This window comes from Somniosus microcephalus, chromosome 1 (assembly GCF_052327205.1).
Source record: "Somniosus microcephalus isolate GS21.2 chromosome 1, FLI_Smic_1.0, whole genome shotgun sequence".
NCBI classification, from domain to species: Eukaryota; Metazoa; Chordata; class Chondrichthyes; order Squaliformes; family Somniosidae; genus Somniosus; species Somniosus microcephalus.
In genome coordinates, this window is record NC_140987.1 from 128,882,548 (window position 1) to 128,903,228 (window position 20,681).

Genomic DNA, 20,681 nt, shown 5'->3' on the forward strand with positions numbered 1-20,681 from the left:
TAGAATTATTATTTACTGTGGCCATGTTTGATTTAAACCCTTGATTTCCCTGACTGCCACCTTTATTTTTCTCCTTCCTATCTTTTGCTTCTATCCTTGTTTCCCTTTACTCTGTCTCCCTGCACAGGTTCCCAACCCCCTGCCATTTTAGTTTAATCCCTCCCCCACAGCACTAGCAAACATTCCCCCTAGGACATCGGTCCCGGTCCTGCCCAGGTGCAAACCGTCCAGTTTGTACTGGTCCCACCTCCCCCAGAACCGGTTCCAATGTCCCAGGAATTTGAATCCCTCCCCTTTACACCATTCCTCTAGGCACATATTCATCTGAAATATCCTTCTATTTCTACTCTGACTAGCACGTGGCACTGGTAGCAATTCTGAGATTACTGCCTTTGAGGTCCTATTTTTTAATTTACCACCTAACTCCCTATATTCAGCTTTTAGGACCTCATCCCGGTTTTTACCTATATCATTGGTACCTAGATGCACCACGACAACTGGCTGTTCACCCTCCCCTTCCAAAATGCTCTGCAGCTGCTCCGTGACATCCTTGACCCTTGCACCAGGGAGGCAACATGCCATCCTGGAGTCTCGTTTGTGGCCACAGAAACGCCTATCTATTCCCCTTATAATAGGATCCCCTTTTACTATAGCTTTCCCACTCTTTTGCCTCCTGTCCTGTGCAGCAGAACCACCCATGGTGCCAGGAAGTTGGCTGCTGCTGTCTTCCCCCGATAAGCCATCTCCCCCAACAATATCCAAAGTGGTATATCTGTTTGAGAGGGGGATGGCTACAGGGGACCCCTGCACTACCTGCCTGCGCCTATTACTCTGCCTGGCGGTCACCCATTCCCTTCCTGCCTGTGCAGCCTTTACCTGCCGTGTGACCAACTCATTAAACGTGATATCCACAATGTCCTCAGCATCGCGAATGCTCCAGTATGTATCCATTCGCAGCTCCAGCGCCGCAATGCGGTCTGCCAGTAGCTGCAGCTGGATACACTTCCCGCAAGCATGGTCATCGGGGACACAGGAAGTGTCCCTGATTTCCCACATAGTGCAGGAGGAGCATACCACGGCGCCGAGCTGTGCTGCCATGACTTACCCTTTAATTAATTCAAATTAAATTAACTCAAATCAATCTCACCAATTACACTACAATTAAATGATATACTCAAGGGCCCTTGTTTACCAGCACGCCCCGCTACACAACAGAGACCCTAGAAACTATGAACCACAAAATTTAAGTTTGGAAAAAGCGAGAAAGAGAGAAATACTCACCAACCAATCACTTACCTGCTTTCTGGTGACATCACACTTCGATTACTGTTTTACTTCTCTCGGCTCTGTTTAAATCAGCCTCTCCCGCTCTCGGAGCTCTGTGCCTCTCGCAGGTCGGCCTCTCCCGCTCTCGGCTCTGTTTAAATCAGCCTCTCCCGCTCTCGGAGCTCTGAGCCTCTCGCAGGTCGGCCTCTCCCGCTCTCGGCTCTGTTTAAATCAGCCTCTCCTGCTCTCGGAGCTCTGTGCCTCTCCAAAAAATGGAAAATTGAAAATATTGCACATTAAATGTTATATTAGTTTATTTTGACTCCTTAGATGACATACCTCAACAAGCCAATGAATTATTGGAATCATTTTTGATATTTTTATCTTGCTAAGTTTATTTTATCATGAGCCATGAATAGCTAAGAGGTGAAAAGCAAAATCAATTCTAAATTTGATCTATTTACTTCAAACAAAGGGCCATCAGTTGAGAATGCTGCAACTAAATGATAACACTGCCACAAAGCAGTACAGGAGGAGTAGAAGATGCCCAGTTCCCCTCACTGCGCCGTTATCAGCTCGCACTTTCAGCAACTTGCTACACAAAAATTTTAAGAACCTAAACGTGCAAGGGCAAGTCTAACGGCTGCCGTTCGATGCCCTGTGACAGCAAATTTATGGCCCAATATCTATGCATTGATCAGTCTGCAGCAAATATATTATTTTATAAATGCAAGTGTTGTGAAAATTCACTGCTTTGAGTGATGAAGGATGAAAGGAATTTACTCCAGGTTTTAGTTTAGCTGTAACTTATTAGTTTACTTCACTTTAGTTTCAAGTAAATCCTTCATCCTTGGGACTTTGTGGAATAGTGGTATTACTACTTTCATTTGAGGCCTGCGTTTGAAACCAGCCCAAACTGATGCATGAAAATCTTCCTGCTCTGCTGACTTTAAAGTTCCTATGTCAATATAGTTTGGGAGTTGATTGAGAATGCCCAGTGGGCATAGGCCCACAGCACAAAAATTGAACTAATTTATACCATTTGGCACAGAGTTGGTAATCTCACTCAGGTCACAAAGAGGGATAATTTCTGCTGTTTGCTATTTATAATGAAATCATAAACATATCTTCTGATAAAGTATTGTACCAATCTTGTAATACCTCACTTTATTTACAAAAAAGGCATTGAATTTGCACACCTTTATCTGCATTTGTCTCTTGTAAACTAACTAATGCAAATCTCTTCTGGGCAAACCTCAGTTCTTGGTTTGAGACCTCCATTAACTTGAGAGAACAGTATATGGGTTTGACCATAAAGTGTGAGATTCAACCGGTTGTTGCTGCATGCAGATCTGCTGAAGAGATCTCAAAGCAACAAAGTTTGTTTTTAATGTAACTGAGGAGAGGGAAAGCTGTGCATGCATAAGATTTTTATGGTATATATCAATGATTTAGACTTCAATATGAAGGCATGATTAAGAAGTTTGCAGATGATGCAAAATTGGCCATGTGGTTGATAATGAGGAAGAAAGCCATAGACTGCAGGAAGATATCAATGGATTGGTCAGGTGGGCAGAAAAGTGGCAAATGGAATTCAATCCGGAGAAGTGTGAGGTAATGCATTTGGGGAGGCCTAACAAGGCAAGGGAATACACAATAAATGGTAGGATACTGAGAAGTGTAGAGGAACAGAGGGACATGGAGTGCATGTCCACAGATCCCTGAATGTAGCAGGACAGGTAGATAAGGTGGTTAAGAAGGCATACGGGATACTTCCCTTTATTAGCCGAGGCATAGAATATAAGAGCAGGGAGGTTATGCTAAAACACTAGTTAGGCCACAGCTAGGGTACTGTGTACAGTTCTGGTCACCACAGGAAAGATGTGATTGCACTAGAGAGAGTACAGAGGAGATTTACGAGGATGTGGCCAAGACTGGAGAATTTAACCTATGAGGAAAGATTGGATAGGCTGGGGTTGTTTTCTTTGGAACAGAGGTATGGTATGGTATGTCAGCTGTAGCTACTATACCCTGCAGCGGGTAGTCAAAACTGCCCAACGCATTACCGGCACCCGGCTACCGACCATAGAGCACATATACCAGAAACGCTGTTTACGGAGGTCATGGACCATCATCAAAGACCCTACCCACCCCAGCCACAGTCTGTTGGCCCTCCTACCATCTGGGAGACGCTACAGATGCATTCGCACCCGAACGACCAGATTTAGGAACAGCTTCTTTCCCAGGGCTGTCATCCTACTGAACTCCACAAATAAACTCTAAAGCCTGCACATCTGCCAATGCACTTTATTATGGTTATGTTTATGTTAATGTATTACAAGCCAAATGAATGTTGAATGTTTAAATGTCTTAATCTAAATGTACACTCTCGGGAGCCGCAAGCCTACATTTCGTTGTACTGCACTTGTGCACTAACAATGACAATAAAGTTGATTATTATTATTATTATTATTATTAGGAGGCTGAGGGGAGACTTAATTGAGGTGTATAAAATTATGAGGGGCCTAGATATAGTGGATAGGAAATCAGCTATTTCCCTCAGTAGAGAGGTCAATAACCAGGGGGCATAGAACATAAGAAATAAGAGCAGCAATAGGCCACTTGGCCCCTCGAGCCTGCTCCGCCATTCAATAAGATCATGGCTGATCTTGGGCTCAAAGCCACTTCCCCGCCCGCTCCCCATAACCCTTCACTCCCTTATCTTGCAAATAGCTGTCTATCTCCACCTTAAATGTATTTAATGACCCAGCCTCCATGGCTCTCTGGGGCAGAGAATTCCACAGATTTACAACCCTCTGAGAGAAGAAATTCCTCCTCCTCTCAGTTCTAAAAGGGTGACCCTTTATTCTGAAACTATGCCCCCGAGTTCTAGATTTCCCCACGAGGGGAAACATCCTCTGTGCATCTACCCTGTCGAGCCCCCTCAGTATCTTATGTTTCAATAAGATCACCTCTCATTCTTCTAAATTCCCAACCTGTTCAACCTTTCTTCATAAGTCAACCCCCTCATCTCAGGAATCAACCGAGTGAAGCGTCTCTGAACTGCCTCCAATGCAAGTATATCCTTCCTTAAATAAGGAGACCAAAACTGTATGCAGTACTCCAGGTGTGGTCTCACCAATACCCTGTACAGTTGTAGCAGGACTTCCCTGCTTTTATACTCCAACCCCCTTGCAATAAAGGCCAACATTCCATTTGCCTTTTTGATTACTTGCTGTACCTGCATGCTAAATTTTGTGTTTCATGCACAAGGACCCCCAGGTCCCTCTGAACTGTAGCATTTTGTAATCTCTCTCCATTTAAATAATAATTAGCTTTTTTATTTTTCCTGCCACATTACACTCCATCTGCCAAATGTTTGCCCACTCACTTAGCCTGTCTATATCCCATTGCAGATTCTTTGAGTCCTCTGCACAATTTGCTTTCCCACCCATCTTTATATCATCTGCAAACTTGGCTACATTACACTCAGTCCCTTCATCCAAGTCATTAATGTAGATTGTAAATAGTTGAGGCCCCAGCACCGATCAGTGTGGCACCCCAATAGTTACCATTTGCCAACTGGAAAATTACCCATTTATCCCGACTCTCTGCTTTCTGTTAGTTAGCCAATTCTCTATCCATGTTACTATATTACCCCCAACTCTGTGAACTCTTATCTTATGTAACCTTTTATGTGGCACCTTATTGCATGCCTTCTGGAAATCCAAATACACCACATCCACTGGCTCACCATTATCCACTCTGCTCATTACATCCTCAAAGAACTCCAGCAAATTTGTTAAACATGATTTCCCTTTCATAAAACCATGCTGACTCTGCTTGACTGCATTATGATTTTCCAAATGCCCTGCTACTGCTTCCTTAATGAAGGACTCCAGCATTTTCCCAACGACAGATGTTAGGCTAACTGGCCTATAGTTTCCTGCTTTCTGTCTCCCTCTTTCTTAAATAGGGGTGTTACATTGCGGTTTTCCAATCCGCTGGGACCTCTCCAGAGTCCAGGGAATTTTGGTATATTGCAACCAATGCATTCACTATCTCTGCAGCCACTTCTTTTAAGACCCTGGGATGCAGGCCATCTGGTCCAGGGGACTTGTCGTCTTTTAGTCCCATTATTTTGCCAAGTACTTTTTCCTTAGTGATAGTGATTGTCTTTCGTTCCCCCCTCCCTGTGGCCCCTTGATTATCTATTATTGAGATGTTGTTGGTGTCTTCTACCGTGAAGACAGATACAAATATTTGTTCAGAGTCTCTGCCATTTCCCCGTTCCCCACTATTAATTCCCCATTCTCATCCTCTAAGTGACCAACGTTTACTTTAGCTACTCTCTTCCTTTTTATATACCTTTAGATTTAAAATAATTGGTAGAAGAATTAGAGGGGAGTTGAGGAGAAAGTTTTTCACCCAGACGATGGTGGGGATCTGGAACTCGCTGCCTGAAAGGGTGGTAAAGGCAGAAACCCTCATCGCATTTAAAAAATAGTTGAAAATGCATTGAAGTGCCATAATCTACTAGGCTACGGACCAAGAGCTGCAAAGTGGGATTAGGCTGGATCGCTCTTTTTCGGCCGGCACAGACACGATGAGCCGAATTGCCTCCTTCTGTGCCATAAACTTCTCTGATTCTATTATTTTATTTCACCCTTTGTTTTCCATGGGGGATTTCGTCAGCCAGTCCCCATGCAGTATCCAACATAGCTTCAGGGGATGGGGAGAAAGAGAAGAACCCTTGAGTGAGTTGGAACAGTTAGAACTGGAATAGCAGTGGTGTTGGTTGAGGGGTGAATGTTGGTCAGAGAACACCCTGCTCTTCTTAGAATTGTGTCATGGATCTTTAGATAGGGCCTCAGTTGAATAGCCACTCTTACAACTCCCTCACTACTATACTGAAGTGTCTGCCTAGATTATATGCTGAAGTTTCAAGTAGATCTTCAACCCACAACCTTCTGACTCAGAGTGGGGTGGCGGCGGGGGTGGGGGTTGGGGTGGGGAATAGTGCTACCAATTGAGTCAAGCTGGCCAATATGAATCTCAGCTGAGGGGAAATGTAGAGGTATTACAGCTGGCCTTGGTGCTGTTAGACTAGGAGAGGGGAAGGATAAGACTGAGTTCCAACTCCAGATCACTTAGACATTCTTGCATTTAGGATTTCAGTAGTTGGGGTTGTAGGGACTGCCGTCCCTGCACTGACTCCCCACGTTTTCGTGTGTCACAATTTGTGCCATTGAGATTAGGGAGCCCGTTTTAACAGTGTAAACGTTGGAAGCCAGAATGTGGACTTTGGTCTCCTGTTACCCAAATTACAAAAGCACTAACTTTGTAATCAGCTATTTAATGACTTGTATTGGACAAGGTGCATTGTGGCTTGTCAGGTGATGGAAGCATCAGGTCCAGTTGTGAAACTCCCCATGTGGGAAAGCTGTTGATATTCTGCTGTCTCACATATGAACAATGCCACATGGGCAAGTCCCAGACGACAGCTGGTGCCTGTGGAATCACAGTCCGAACATGAATCTGCGCCTTCAGGAAAGAATGGGAGAACACTGGGCATGGTGGAGAAAGAGTTTTTGTGTTGGAGCTATGCAAAGCAATCAAAACTTAATTTGTATTTTAGGCCTGGAGCTGCAGGATAGATGTTTCAGTGAGACATGATAGCGATTCAGTAGAATTTGAATTTCGTTGGTGTCACATATTGTGATAAGACTAATTAGTTTTGGTGTCCTATGTGTTTGTTTGGCATAATCTTCCAATTATTGTTTTGCAATTGTTGGCATAATAATCTGTTGAAAATATCACGTTGGACTGCTGAGAGAAGAAAATTTAGCTTGTAGTTTGAAGAATAAGCTAGATGTACAGATTAACAGCAACTTGCATTTATATAGTGCATTTAACATAGTAAAAACATTCCAAAGCATTTCACAGGAGCACTATCAGACAAAATTTGACAATGAGCCACATAAAGAAACATTAGGACAGGTCACCAAAACTTGGTCAAAGAAGTAGGTTTTAAGGAGCGACTTAAAGAAGGAGAGAGAGGTGGAGAGGTTTAGGGAGGGAATTCTAGAGCTTAGGGCCTAGTCAGCTGAATGGTGGAGTGAAGAAAATTGGTGATATGCAAGAGAATTGGAGGAGCACAGAGATCTCAGAGGGTTGCAGGGCTCGAGAAGGTTACAGAGATAGCGAGGGATGAGGCCATGGGGGAATTTGAACACAAGGATGAGAATTTTAAAATTGAGGTGTTGCCAGACCGCGAGTCAACGTGAGTCAGCAAGCACAGGGGTGATGGGGGAATGGGAGTTGGTGCATGTTAGAATTTGGCAGCAGAGATTTGGATGAGCTCAAGTTTTCGGAGGGTGGAAGATGGGAGGCCAGCCAGGAGAGCATTGGAATAGTCAAATCTGGAGGTAACAAAGGCATGGATCAGGGTTTCAGCCGCAGATTTTTTTAAAAATTCGTTCATGGGATCTGGGCGTCGCTGGCAAGGCCAGCATTTATTGCCCATCTCTAGTTGCCCTTGAGAAGGTGGTGGTGAGTCGCCTTCTTGAACCGCTGCAGCCCGTGTGGTGAAGGTACTCCCACAGTGCTGTTAGGTAGAGAGTTCCAGGATTTTGACCCAGCAACAATGAAGGATCAGCGATATACTTCTAAGTCAGGATGGTGTGTGACTTGGAGGGGAACTTGGAGATGGTGGTGTTCCCATGCGCCTGCTGAACTTGTCCTTCTAGGTGGAAGAGGTTGCGGGTTTGGGAGGTGCTGTTGAAGCCTTGGCGAGTTGCTGCAGTGAATCTTGTAGATGGTACACACTGCAGTCACGGTACGCCGGTGGTGGAGGGAGTGAATGTTTAAGTTGGTGGATGGGCTGCTTTGTCCTGGATGGTGTTGAGCTTCTTGAGTGTTGTTGCAGCTGCACTCATCCAGGCAAGTGGAGAGTATTCCATCACACTCCTTACTTGTGCCTTGTAGATGGTGGAAAGACTTTGGGGAGTCAGGAGGTGAGACACTCGTGGCAGAATACCTAGCCTCTGACCTTCTCTTGGTGCCATAGTATTTATGTGGCTGGTCCAGTTAAGTTTCTGATCAATGGTGACCCTCAGGATGTTGATGGTGGGGTATTCAGCGCTGGTAATGCCGTTGAATGTCATGGGGAGGTGGTTAGACTCTCGCTTGTTGGAGATAGTCATTGCCTGGCACTTCTGTGGTGCAAATGTTACCTGCCACTTATCAGCCCAAGCCTGAATGTCGTCCAGGTCTTGTTGCATGTGGGCATGGACTGCTTCATTATCTGAGAAGTTGCAAATGGCGCTGAACATTGTGCGAACATCCCCCATTTCTGACCTTATGTTGGAGGGAAGGTCATTGCTGAAGCAGCTGAAGATGGTTGGGCCTAGGACGCTGCTCTGAGGAACTCCTGCAGCGATGTCCTGGGGTTGTGATTGACCTTCAGTCAGATGAACTGAGGCAGGGGCGGAGATGGGTGATATTACAGAGGTGGAAGTAGGCTGTCTTGGTGATGGAGAGGATACAGGGTCGGAAGCTTATCTCGGGGTCAAATAGGGTGCCGAAGTTGCAAACAGTCTGTTTCAGCCTCAGACAGTGGCCAGGCAGAGGGATTGAGTCAGTGACTAGGGAACTGAGTTTGTGGTGGGGACCAAAGATAATGGCTTTGTTTTTTTCCAATATTTAATTGGAGGAAATTTCTGCTCATCCAGTACTGGACAAGCAGCATGACAAACCAAAGGCACTGGAGAGGTCGAGCAAGGTGGTGGTGACGTAGAGCTGGGTGTCATCAGCGTACACGTAACACATTCAAAAAAGGACAAATCTCACCCATTTCATTGTCGTTTAGAACAATCCCTGTAGGATTTTAATCACAAAACAAGTTGAATACTTTGGTCAGGTTATTAACACTACAATAGAGCGGCCTGGCTTTTATGAAGCACTTTGCTCAGTGACTCTGAGCTATGTGATGGTTTTGAAGTTATGCCTATTTGACATTGCGAATGGGATTAATGCCATCGGATCATTGCCCGGCCTACTCCAAAATACTCTGACCTAGCATGAAATGAGAAGATGTCTGGTCTTGAAGATTAAGTGTATGTTGCAGCCAAAGCCTGCCACAGCTGCATGATTTTGATAGACTGCAGGGAATTTTATAAGCTGGGCTCTAAATCTTGTTAATCCTAAGGTCAAAGTTGTTACATTAACAAAATAGGCCTAAAGCAGCCTTCATAAAGTACTAAGCTGTAATGTGCTATAAAATACCAGAGCACGTAATAAACTTTTTATAACCAAAAATGGTTCAAAGTTGAATTTGTGAGCTGCATCAAAAGCTCACTCTTATTTTTGTGCCAGACTAATTATATTGCTACTATTTGAGGTTCATAAACTGTAATACCTTGGGAATGGAGGGGGTCGATTATTTGATGGGGTAAAGATAATTGTAGCATGCACTTAGCCCACAGCAGTTCCTCTTGCATTGCCCCTTGAGATGGCCTATAGGGTTTCTGTCATTGAAGTTTCTTACCAAAGGGGTGTTTCAGCTCCAGTTGGTAAATTATAAATACTGACCCTAGAACTTGCCAGTTATCAACAGCAAATTGTTCTGCACTATACTTGCAATAATGTCACAATTATTAATCTTTCAGTGAACGTCATCAAGCTTCAGTGAGGGTGGACATCTTGGCAGTCAACATCTGCCAACCAACTCCGATGCTGTCAACACAAAAACTGAACAAAACCGCCCTATAATTTTTTTAAATAAAAGCCCTGGAATGATTTCAAGGCAGAAATCTAATCATTGGATTCAGATGACAGTTTCTAAACCGTTGAAGCTTCAAGCTTGCGGTTCAGGGCATCGTCTAAACCTCTCAATTAGATTAATACCTTGTAATTGCTCCCAGGCATCAATTATCCTCTGTGTACTCCACAAAATGTATAAGGACTTGTATTTGCATTGTATAACTTCAGATGAGCTGCCCTTCTGTGTGTGTGTGTGTGTGTGTGTGTGTGTGTGTGGCTGAAGTTCATAAATAATATCGTACTGGTTGCACAGTTACGTTTTAAATGCACAATAAGGAAGATTGCCCCTGGAAATGAAATGAAGTGTTGTCAGGGTTCCAGAAGGCTGTGCCTTTTGGCTGCAAACCAGTAGTAAAGGTTACACGGGAGGTTACACTGGATTAAATTTCATTGGAGTCTTGTACAATTTACGTGAGACCTCTGGCTGTTCTTTAGCTTGACTGACCGTGAATAAAAGACAGCTTAGTATAACCCTTGGAGGAGCATTCGCTGAAGTAGGCAGAAGGTTTTAGAAGTTGACAGAATTGGGCTTGAAGTGTTCTGCACTCTTATTGTTTCTTGTGCTTGTAACTCTATATCATCTTTAGCTGTGCTGGAAAACTGCACATGTTAAAGGAAAGCTTTTATTTCCTTTCCTGAGCCTGGTTCTTAAGTAGCTTTATCGCACATGTGGGTGAGAACCCTGTCCTTCTGGCTAAAGAGTGAAATATTTCTATTATATTTACCGTCTCAGTAAAATAGAAAAGAAAAGGGGAAGTGCTCAGTGCAGTGAAAACAGTGTGTGAATGTCATCTGGCTCCGCATTAATTTCTCAAAATGTTTTAGAAGGTTTTTTTTCACACAACTTATTCTACATTGTTCACATCCTTTAACACATCACTGAACAAATTGCTCCCTTGGATATGTTAATCCAGTCCAGTTCTTTAAATGGCTCATTGTTGCATGGAGGGTAGATGAGAACTGTGGGTGTGTTAAATTGTACCATGTGACAGCCGAAACATTGAAATTGCTTAACGTATATGTCAGCAGTTAGGTGTAGAATGCCTTTTGGATATGCATTGTTTTAATTCAAAAAATACATACATACAAATGAAGATTGAAATTGGACGTCTGTCTTGCTATAAACAATCCTCTTTACCATTATTCTGCACTTGTGCCAATGCAGTTAGAAACTGTCTTTATATCCACTTTTTTAAAGGTTCAGGCTGAATGACCTATTCCTGTTCCTATGTTCCTAATTCAGGTTCAAAGACAGCGGCATCTGTGAGCCTGCTCCTGATGTTTATATTGGTAAATTCAGCTCTCTTATTCTGGTGCAGAATAAACCCAGTTTTTTATGAGTCTGAGAGTCTGCTGCCAGGGTAAAGGAGCTGGATTTAGTAGTGTAAACTCAGGGAGCCAGCTCATGGATGCAAGGCAGCAGGACTTTGAATTAATACCAGACCATTATAAAAGCAGCTATTAGGTTGTTTTTATTATTGTAGGGAATAAACTTTGGTTGCAGTTGTTGTTGCATGTACCAATCTGTGATCAGCTTATCTTTTGCATTTACACAGACTGGCGTTATATTGCCACTTAGACTTGGTTCTTCCATTCCTGATGTCATTACATCATGATGTAGTATGTTAATCCAATGCCTTGCTGTATACCTGCAAATTGGAAGACTGGTTTGAAATCCCCACTGCTGGGACTATCACTCCTACTTTAATTAGTCATCTGACTCCAGACTTGTACTGCCACTTTTGCATTATTATGAAGTGGAAAAGTGGCAATATAACTGTAGACTTAAATGAGAAATGTTGGCTCTTATTCCCTAAATAGTTGATGTTTGGCGAGAAGCTACTGTAAACAAGCTGTCAGACTTTATAGGTTAGGCAGTAAAATCTTAATGAGTAATGTTAAATGCTTGATACCTATGAGTATTTTGTTAGCAGTTTACTCTGCAGGTTATACTTTTAAAATACAGTCTTGACGGTTCAGTGGGGGTGGGGTAATAGGTCTATTTATTTTTAAACATATATCCTTTAATTCCTTTTAACAAATCATTGAATTGCTAAGGGCATGAAATACTCTGTAAATACGGTATTTAGAATATATTTGTGTTTAGTATTATAAGCATTCACGGGGTTGCATAAGGAAATTGAAAGGAATTTTCTTTAGAAAGCAGCTGTTATGTCTTCACAGAGTAATTCCCTGTTGGTACCCGATGGTCTGCGAGGCACAGATAAGCGCAGGAATGGGCCTGATTATTCTAATGATGTGAAGAAGAGGAAGGTTGACGATAAGGACTCCATGAGCCACTATGTAAGTGCATGCAGTCCAGGCTTCAGAAACATGCAGGCTTGCCTTCAAGTGCAGTCATTCAGAAGATAGCTTTTTTTTTGAGTGCATCTACAAGGGTGGAAGGTTGCTAATGGTTATATAAAATGCATTAATGAAATCAAAAATTTAAATAAAACCATAAGTGCTAAAATTTAGTGAGAAATTTGTTCAGTTAATTTCATCTGTTAATTTCCTAGGATCGTAGAATCATACAGCACAGAAAGAGACCATTCGGCCTGTTGGCCAGAATTTTCCCCATTAAAAAATGGGTGGGTTTGGAGTGTGGGGGCAGTTAAATTGTTAAAAATGGGATTCCTGACCTAATCTGATCTCCAACCCGCCCACTTCCGGTTTAGCCGGGGGCGGGCGACCAACCCGCTCCCAGGGAGCGTTACCTCAATTTAAATATTGTAATGAGGCTGGAAGCCTTTTATTTCCCCCTCCATTTTCTGTTTAACTGCCTGTGGACGGGTTTCACACAATTCGTGAAACCCGGCAGTTAAACAGAGGTGGGGATTGCTGCATCCAGGAGGTAAGTGGCTTTATACCTACCTCCTGGATCCAGGGTCACAACCATTCCCACCCCCCACGAGGCCTCCGATTTTCTCCCCCCCCCCGCCCACAACGATGATGTTGAGGACGGTCGCGATCCTCTCTTCCCCCCCGCCCCCCCAAAACCCCCAGCCAACCCCCCACCCTACCCGATCCCCGACCCCTGCCGATCCTCTTTTCCCCTCCCCCAGACCCCCAATCCCCGACCGATTGCCGACCACCCTCCCCCGGACCGGCCCCTCGCTTCTGAGACCTACCCGCCCGCAGTCAGCCAGCCTCTCAATCTAGCTGGCTGTGGGCAGGAATCCGAGGCCTCACATTCAAATCAGGCCCTGCTGGTAAAGTCGGCAGGGCCTGCGGGAAACCCGGCCTTCCGGGTTTCCCGCCCGCCTCGGAGGCCGCCCCGCCCCATCTCGCCTCCCTTGAGAAAATTCCGGCCATCGTGTATGCGCTGGCTCTTTGAAACAGCTATCCAATTAGTCCCACTTCCCATCGCTTTCCCATTGCCCTACAAATTTCTCCTTTTCTAGTGTATAGCCCATTCCCTTTTGAACGTTACTATTGAATCAGCTTCGACCACCCTTTCAGGCAGTGCATTTCAGATCATAACAACTCGCTGCATAAAAAAAATTCTGCTCATTTCCACCTTGAATTTTTTGTCAATTATCTGAAATCCTTTGGTTGCCGACCCAGTTTCTCCCTATTTACATGTGTTTTTGTTGAAACTCTTAAATTCTGTATGTGTGTTAGATATGTAGTTGGAAGATCATAAGCGATGAGCAAAAGTGCAATCACAAATACAGCCTTTTGAGGGAGCTCCTCGGAGGTAATTCTGCAATATGGACTGAGCTAGGGGGAGAAGGAGAGAAGAGGAGAAGGGTGCCAAAAGAATGGAGGGCGAGAGACACACTGGCCTGAATATTAACGAGGGCTGGTTACGTAGGTGGGGACGGAGTTTTGGATGGGAAACCCCAAAGTCTGGGTTTCCCCGAACACTGTGGAGTTTTAACAGTTTGTGTCTTTTGGCCCTGACAGTTTCCCCGCCCAGAAGTCAGCCTGATTGACAGGCTTGGCTTCCAGTCGGGCAGGGAGCAGGCTGCAGGACCAGGTAGGTCCGATCCATGACCCTGGGGGGTGTCCAATCCCCGATCCCGGGGGCCTTTGTATAAGAGGGGAGGTCTGATAGGGGTGGAGTGGGGGTAGTTTGGGGGGGTCTGCTCCTCCTGAACCACAAGCAGTGCTGTGAAGGCACTTACCTTCTCCCCGAAGCTGTCCTCCCCTCACATCAGCTGCCGGGTTTCCCGAGGCCTGAGAAACCCGGCCGCACACTAAAACCGGCAAAGCTGGTTAAATCAGAGGCTACCAGCCTCATTAAAATATTTAAATTCCAACCTGCCTCCTGGGAGTGGATTGGCTGCCCTTGTCCCGCCTCTGTTAAACCCAGAAGTGGGCAGGTTGGAGGCGGATTCCCAACACGCTCAGAATTTTGCATGATTTAACCCCCCACCCACACCCAATCCCATGTGATCACTCATTAAAATTCCCCCTGCTATTTCCTAATCTCCCTCCACCCAGTGTCTGCCTCTGGTCTTGAGTTAAACAGTTCTCTTTGTATGTGATGAATACCTGCTATGCCATAATGTAGCAGCCAGGCTGATCAAGCCATTATTCCTCGCAACTTGGATGGTAATTGGCCCACTTTTGTTTTAAGTTTATCTGAAAATATTTCTCTTGTTTTAAAGGATAGTGATGGGGATAAAAGTGACGACAATTTAGTAGTGGATGTTTCTAATGAGGTTTGTACTTTTTTTCCATTTTGTGTTGCATGCTGTTTGATACTTTATTAAAATTAATGACCTTGCTGCAATGTTTAAATATTTTTTGTGTTGAAAGGAGACTAGATATAAAATTCAAAAGTTATTTAACATCTCCCTTAAAATAATGGGCAGTGGAATTTACAGGAAACTTTCGATTTACTGGCACCTAAATAACCGGAAATGACTGTTAACCGGCAAAATTCAGGAGTAGGTTTTACTTCATATTTATTTGCCGCCTTCCATCTGTTGCTGTGCAAGGGTGTGACTGCAGCTGTTGCTAAGCTACAGAGACGCTTGAAACTTGTGTTCATTGTTCTACAGTCGTTGCTAAGCAACAGGGTTTGTTGCTTTATACGGAGCTGTCAGCTCGCCCTATCTTTTACTATAGCGTTCGGTTATCCGGAATTTTTGATGAACCGGCACCACGTCGGTCCCGTCCGTGCCGGATAAAAGAAAGTTTCCTGTAATACAAATGTGTTAAGCATTGTATATTATCTTCACACAGTGTAATTTCAAGGCCCAATTTTTTTTCCTCTTCCCCTGCACCTCTTCTGAAGATGCTGATTTATACTGAGCTATGGTTCTATGGGTACTGGCAGCCCAAGACTTTTTGAATGTTGGAAGGATATTTGACTATGGAGGCCATTGCAGCTGAGCTTGATCCTGTTCTCAGTTGATGTCCACAAACAAACACTTCTCAGCACTTGATAGCAACATGAGCAGGACCCCTGACTGAGATTTGCCCCCCACCTTTAGCTCCTGGCACTGAAGTCAGTTGTGCCCTTGCTGAGATCAGCAAATTATTCAGCACAACCCAGGGGCCAAACCTTGGAACTGTCCATAAGGGGGACCCCGAGCTTCCGGTCGCCTGTCATTTTAATTCACCGCTCCATTCCCACTCAGACCTCACCGTCCTCGGCCTCTTGCATTGTTCCACGGAAGTTCAGCGTAAGCTCGAGGAACAGCACCTCATCTTTCGATTAGGCACTTTACAGCCTTCCGGACTCAACATAGAGTTTAACAGTTTCAGATCATAACCTCGGCCCCTATCATCTATATATTTTTTATCCACACTTTTTGTCTGTGACTTTTGTTCTTCTCCCCCACATGGCAGCTGTCTTTCATTCTGCCAGCACAATTTACACTTCATCTAGAGCCATCCTTTGTTTCTTAACCTGTCCCATTACCATCTCCTTTTGCCTTGAATATCTCTTAATGTCTCTTAACCTCTTCTGCCTTCTATCCTATCACAGACCTTCCCTTTTGTTCTTTCATCCCCTCCCCCCTTTCCCAGCCTCTTCACTTGCTTAAAAATCTGTTCCATTTCCTGCTTTTTTCCAGTTCTGACGAAAGGTCATCGACCCGAAACGTTAACTCTGTTTCTCTCTTCACAGATGCTGCCTGACCTGCTGAGTATCTCCAGCATTTTCTGTTTTTATTTCAGATTTCCAGCATCTGCAGTATTTTCTTTTTGTATCTTGGAACTTCTGGTCTATATAACCATTTGTTTTACCCACCAGTGTTAGAGCGCCGATGAAGCCTTTATTAGCTTTGGTGTGTTATCTTACGCTGGTTTTGTTTTTCCATGCTCGTGTAAAGGCATTGATTCTAATTGGAAACTTTGCTCTGCAGAGACTTCCCTTTCGTAGAACATGTGCCAGTTTATAAATCTTGGAAGGCAGCTGTCCTCTAAACCATTTCAACGATGTTTCATCTCACCTTGTGCTGCGCTGGGGGTGGGTGGGGGGCAGGGGAATCAAAAATGGAGGGGTTAAACAGTCTTCAGAGCCTCCCTCATCTGCACCTTTCTTTGCATGTTGGATTTTTAAAAGTTTATTTTACTGAAAGCTAGTAAGAGAAAAAGTCATGCTGCAAATCGATTTATTTTAAAATCTTGTTTGGTGATTTTTTTTCTTGCTCTCTATGGTGTGGAAGATATCTGTGCTCTCTATGGTGTGGAAGATATCTGTGCTCTCTATGGTGTGGAAGATATCTGTGCTCTCTATGGTGTGGAAGATATCTGTACTCTATGGTGTGGAAGATATCTGTGCTCTCTATGGTGTGGAAGATATCTGTGCTCTCTATGGTGTGGACGATATCTGTACTCTATGGTGTGGACGATATCTGCTCTCTCTGGTGGAAGATATCTGTGCTCTCTGGTGTGGAAGATATCTGTGCTCTCTCTGGTGTGGAAGATATCTGTGCTCTCTATGGTGTGGAAGATAACTGCTCTCTATGGTGTGGAAGATATCTGTACTCTCTCTGGTGTGGAAGATATCTGTACTCTCTATGGTGTGGAAGATATCTGCTCTCTCTGGTGGAAGATATCTGTGCTCTCTGGTGTGGAAGATATCTGTGCTCTCTCTGGTGTGGAAGATATCTGTGCTCTCTCTGGTGTGGAAGATATCTGTACACTCTATGGTGTGGAAGATATCTGTGCTCTCTGTGGTGTGGAAGATAGCTGTGCTCTCTATGGTGTGGAAGATACCTGTACTCTATGGTGTGGAAGATATCTGTGCTCTCTCTGGTGTGGAAGATATCTGTGCTCTCTGGTGTGGAAGATATCCGTGCTTTCTATGGTGTGGAAGATATCTGTGCTCTCTATGGTGTGGAAGATATCTGTGCTCTCTATGGTGTGGAAGATATCTGTACTCTATGGTGTGGAAGATATCTGTACTCTCTGTGGTGTGGAAGATATCTGTGCTCTCTATGGTGTGGAAGATATCTGTGCTCTCTATGGTGTGGAAGATATCTGTGCTCTCTATGATGTGGAAGATATCTGTGCTCTCTATGGTGTGGAAGATATCTGTGCTCTCTGGTGTGGAAGATATCCGTGCTTTCTATGGTGTGGAAGATATCTGCTCTCTATGGTGTGGAAGATATCTGTGCTCTCTATGGTGTGGAAGATAACTGTGCTCTCTATGGTGTGGAAGATATCTGTACTCTCTCTGGTGTGGAAGATATCTGTGCTCTCTGGTGTGGAAGATATCTGTGCTCTCTCTGGTGTGGAAGATATCTGTACACTCTATGGTGGAAGATATCTGTGCTCTCTGTGGTGTGGAAGATATCTGTGCTCTCTATGGTGTGGAAGATATCTGTACTCTATGGTGTGGAAGATATCTGTGCTCTCTCTGGTGTGGAAGATATCTGTGCTCTCTGGTGTGGAAGATATCCGTGCTTTCTATGGTGTGGAAGATATCTGTGCTCTCTATGGTGTGGAAGATATCTGTGCTCTCTATGGTGTGGAAGATATCTGGGCTCTCTATGGTGTGGAAGATATCTGTACTAACAGTTGGAATATTTTCCATTTTGGGCGTTGGTGTCAAAATCTAGCCCTTTCCCTCATCTCCCTTAGCACCAACACAGAGGACACCCCTTCCTTTCTCTCCTTAAACTGCATCAGTGTGAATTTATCCACTTCCCCTTTCCCCTGTCAGCTATCTTTAAGGCCATTGCGTTGGATTCCTAATTCGTGCCGTATTGCAGGCAGTTTCTCATTGTGAATTGGCACCCAGTAGGAATAGGCCCAACTCATTGTACTTAAAACCTATATGGCCCCTTTTTGTCCATTATAGAGAGAAGGCTTAATTCCTTTGGGAAAGAAAGACTTACATTTATACAGTGCCTTTCACGACCTCAGGATGTCTGAAAGCACTTTACAGCCAATTAAGTACTTTTGAAGTGGAGTCACTGTTGTAATGTGGGAAATGCGGCAGCCAATTTGTGCACAGCAAGCTCCCACGAACAGCACTGTGATTGAGTTGACCCCGGGGATAACTCCCCATCTCTTCGAAATAGTGCAATGGGATCTTTCACGTCTACCTGAGAGAGTAGAAGGGGCCTCGGTTTATCGTCTCATCCGAAAGACGGCACCTCCGGCAGTGCAGCACTCCCTCAGCAATGCACTGGAGTGTCAGCCTAGATTGTGCTCAAGTCTCTGGAGTCACAACCTTCTGACTCAGAGGCAAGATTGCTTCTCACTGAGCCATGGCTGCCACTCATAGGTTAATTTTCACCCCAGGTTCCAGATATTAAACGACATTAGGTTAATTTTCACCCCAGGTTCCAGATATTAAACGACATTAGGTTAATTTGCACCCCAGGTTCCAGATATTAAAAGACATTAGGTTAATTTTCACCCCAGGTTCCAGATATTAAACGACATTAGGTTAATTTTCACCCCAGGTCCCAGATATTAAACGACATTGGGATCGATTTTGACCTTGTGCCATAGTGTAAAATGGGTGATAGCAAATCAGTAACCCGTTTTGCATCTCTCCCAAATTTTATTTCCATTTACTTCAAAATCTACCCCAATGTGTGAGCGCCTCTCACCTGCATGTGCACTAATGCAGATTATTTCTAGCAAAATTCATACAGCTTTTTGATGCAGATTGTTCCAGGAGCTCAGGCTGTTGCTAAAGTTTCCCTCCAAGACTTCATATCCACTTAAAACGAGGAGCATACCAATTATGAGTACAGCATTCCAGTTCCTCATGATGTGAATACATAAATAACAAGAATGTGTTGCATCTGTGTGTAGGACCCATCATCGCCACGAGGCAGTCCTGCCCATTCACCACGTGAGAATGGCTTGGATAAATCTCGCCTACTCAAGAAGGACGCTTCCAGTAGCCCAGCTTCCACAGCATCTTCTGGCAGTTCCTCATCTCTCAAATCCAAAGAGCTAGCCCATGTGAGTATCAGGTGTAACCTTTCTCATAAATCATGCCAGAAGTTGCACAAAGCAAAGTTATTTTACTCCAGAAATTTTGCAAATCTTAAAAGTACTTTTGAACAGAAAAGATTTATATGACTTTTGTTACATGTAACAAGTTTGGGCATCCAAGCAGCACATTCATAGTTGTGACTTTTCAACGATTTTGCATATGTTGGCAACATAACCCTATTCTGTTTAGAACAGGGAATAAAACATTATGTAAACCGTTGTCTTGATAATTGGTTCTGGAAATAGTAGTTGAAATAAATTCCACTGAGACGAAGCATTTATGTACTGTCAAGCCCTGGAGAGAATTTTTAAAAACAACATGAATTAATGTCCGATTAAAATTGTGTACATTTGGTTGAATAACTGTTTATACTGTTAGAAGTCTTGATTCTAAATAAAACTAGGAAGTAATTTATTATATACTGGCAGTTGTAATAGAAGCCTTTAGCAGCTTGGATAAGTTCAACTGTTTCACATAGCATCAGGTCCAGATTAAACTCCGCGTGCTGATGTTATTCATTAGTTCAAGTAGTTAAGCTTGATTTTGAAATAGATTTTACTATCCATAGAATGCACTAACATTGTTATCCGCGATGCCTGCGCATAAGTTGCCTTCTTTGCTTTTACAGTTACAGCATGCATTATAAAACATGGTTCGTAAGCTGCACACACATGCAGGGTTTTATAACCTATAAACTTGATTGAGATAATCATTGTGGGTGCTGGGTGCTGAGGCAATCATTGTTTGCCTGGCCTAAAAAACACACAAGTGCAACCTGCAGCAGTGAGCCAACTGCACAATATTTTCTTTTATTTTATTTTACAGCCAGAAGTTTTGCCCAAGCAACATCATTTCAAACTTTCAAAATAAATTAGCCTTCTAGATTCCATTCGTAATCTAATCTGAAATCTCAAAATAGCTGGAAAGTATCCATTTAGTTACGTACACTGGTCACCCGTGTAGTAATAGGCTGGATGTGTAAATTGAAATCCTGATTTTACTGCTCCTAATTTTTAATGATAATTTCAGAGATTTTCCCTTATTTCTTGCAGGCTATTGTGGATATGTACAGGCATACCTTATTGTCAAATCTGATTTACGTTGTTTAAAAATGTTGATTAATTTTGCCCCTCCCTTCCAAGTTCATGGAGCCACTAATTCCCCCCTGCCC

The 20,681-nt window shown here is 43.7% G+C and overlaps 1 protein-coding gene across 6 annotated transcripts in view; it reads left to right on the plus strand.

Annotated features, from left to right (window-relative positions):
• Positions 1–20,681, plus strand: part of LOC147124358 (transducin-like enhancer protein 1) — a 128,463-nt gene that overhangs the window by 61,782 nt on the left and 46,000 nt on the right. For all 6 annotated transcript variants that reach the window (XR_015078118.1, XM_085985553.1, XM_085985543.1 and 3 more), the window contains 3 exons: positions 12,274–12,393; positions 14,706–14,759; positions 19,324–19,476. Coding sequence is in view for 5 of the 6 variants with exons in the window: in XM_085985553.1 (XP_085841679.1) it covers positions 12,274–12,393; positions 14,706–14,759; positions 19,324–19,476 (327 nt within the window). In the remaining variant the exon portion in view is untranslated. The remainder of the gene's footprint in view (positions 1–12,273; positions 12,394–14,705; positions 14,760–19,323; positions 19,477–20,681) is intronic.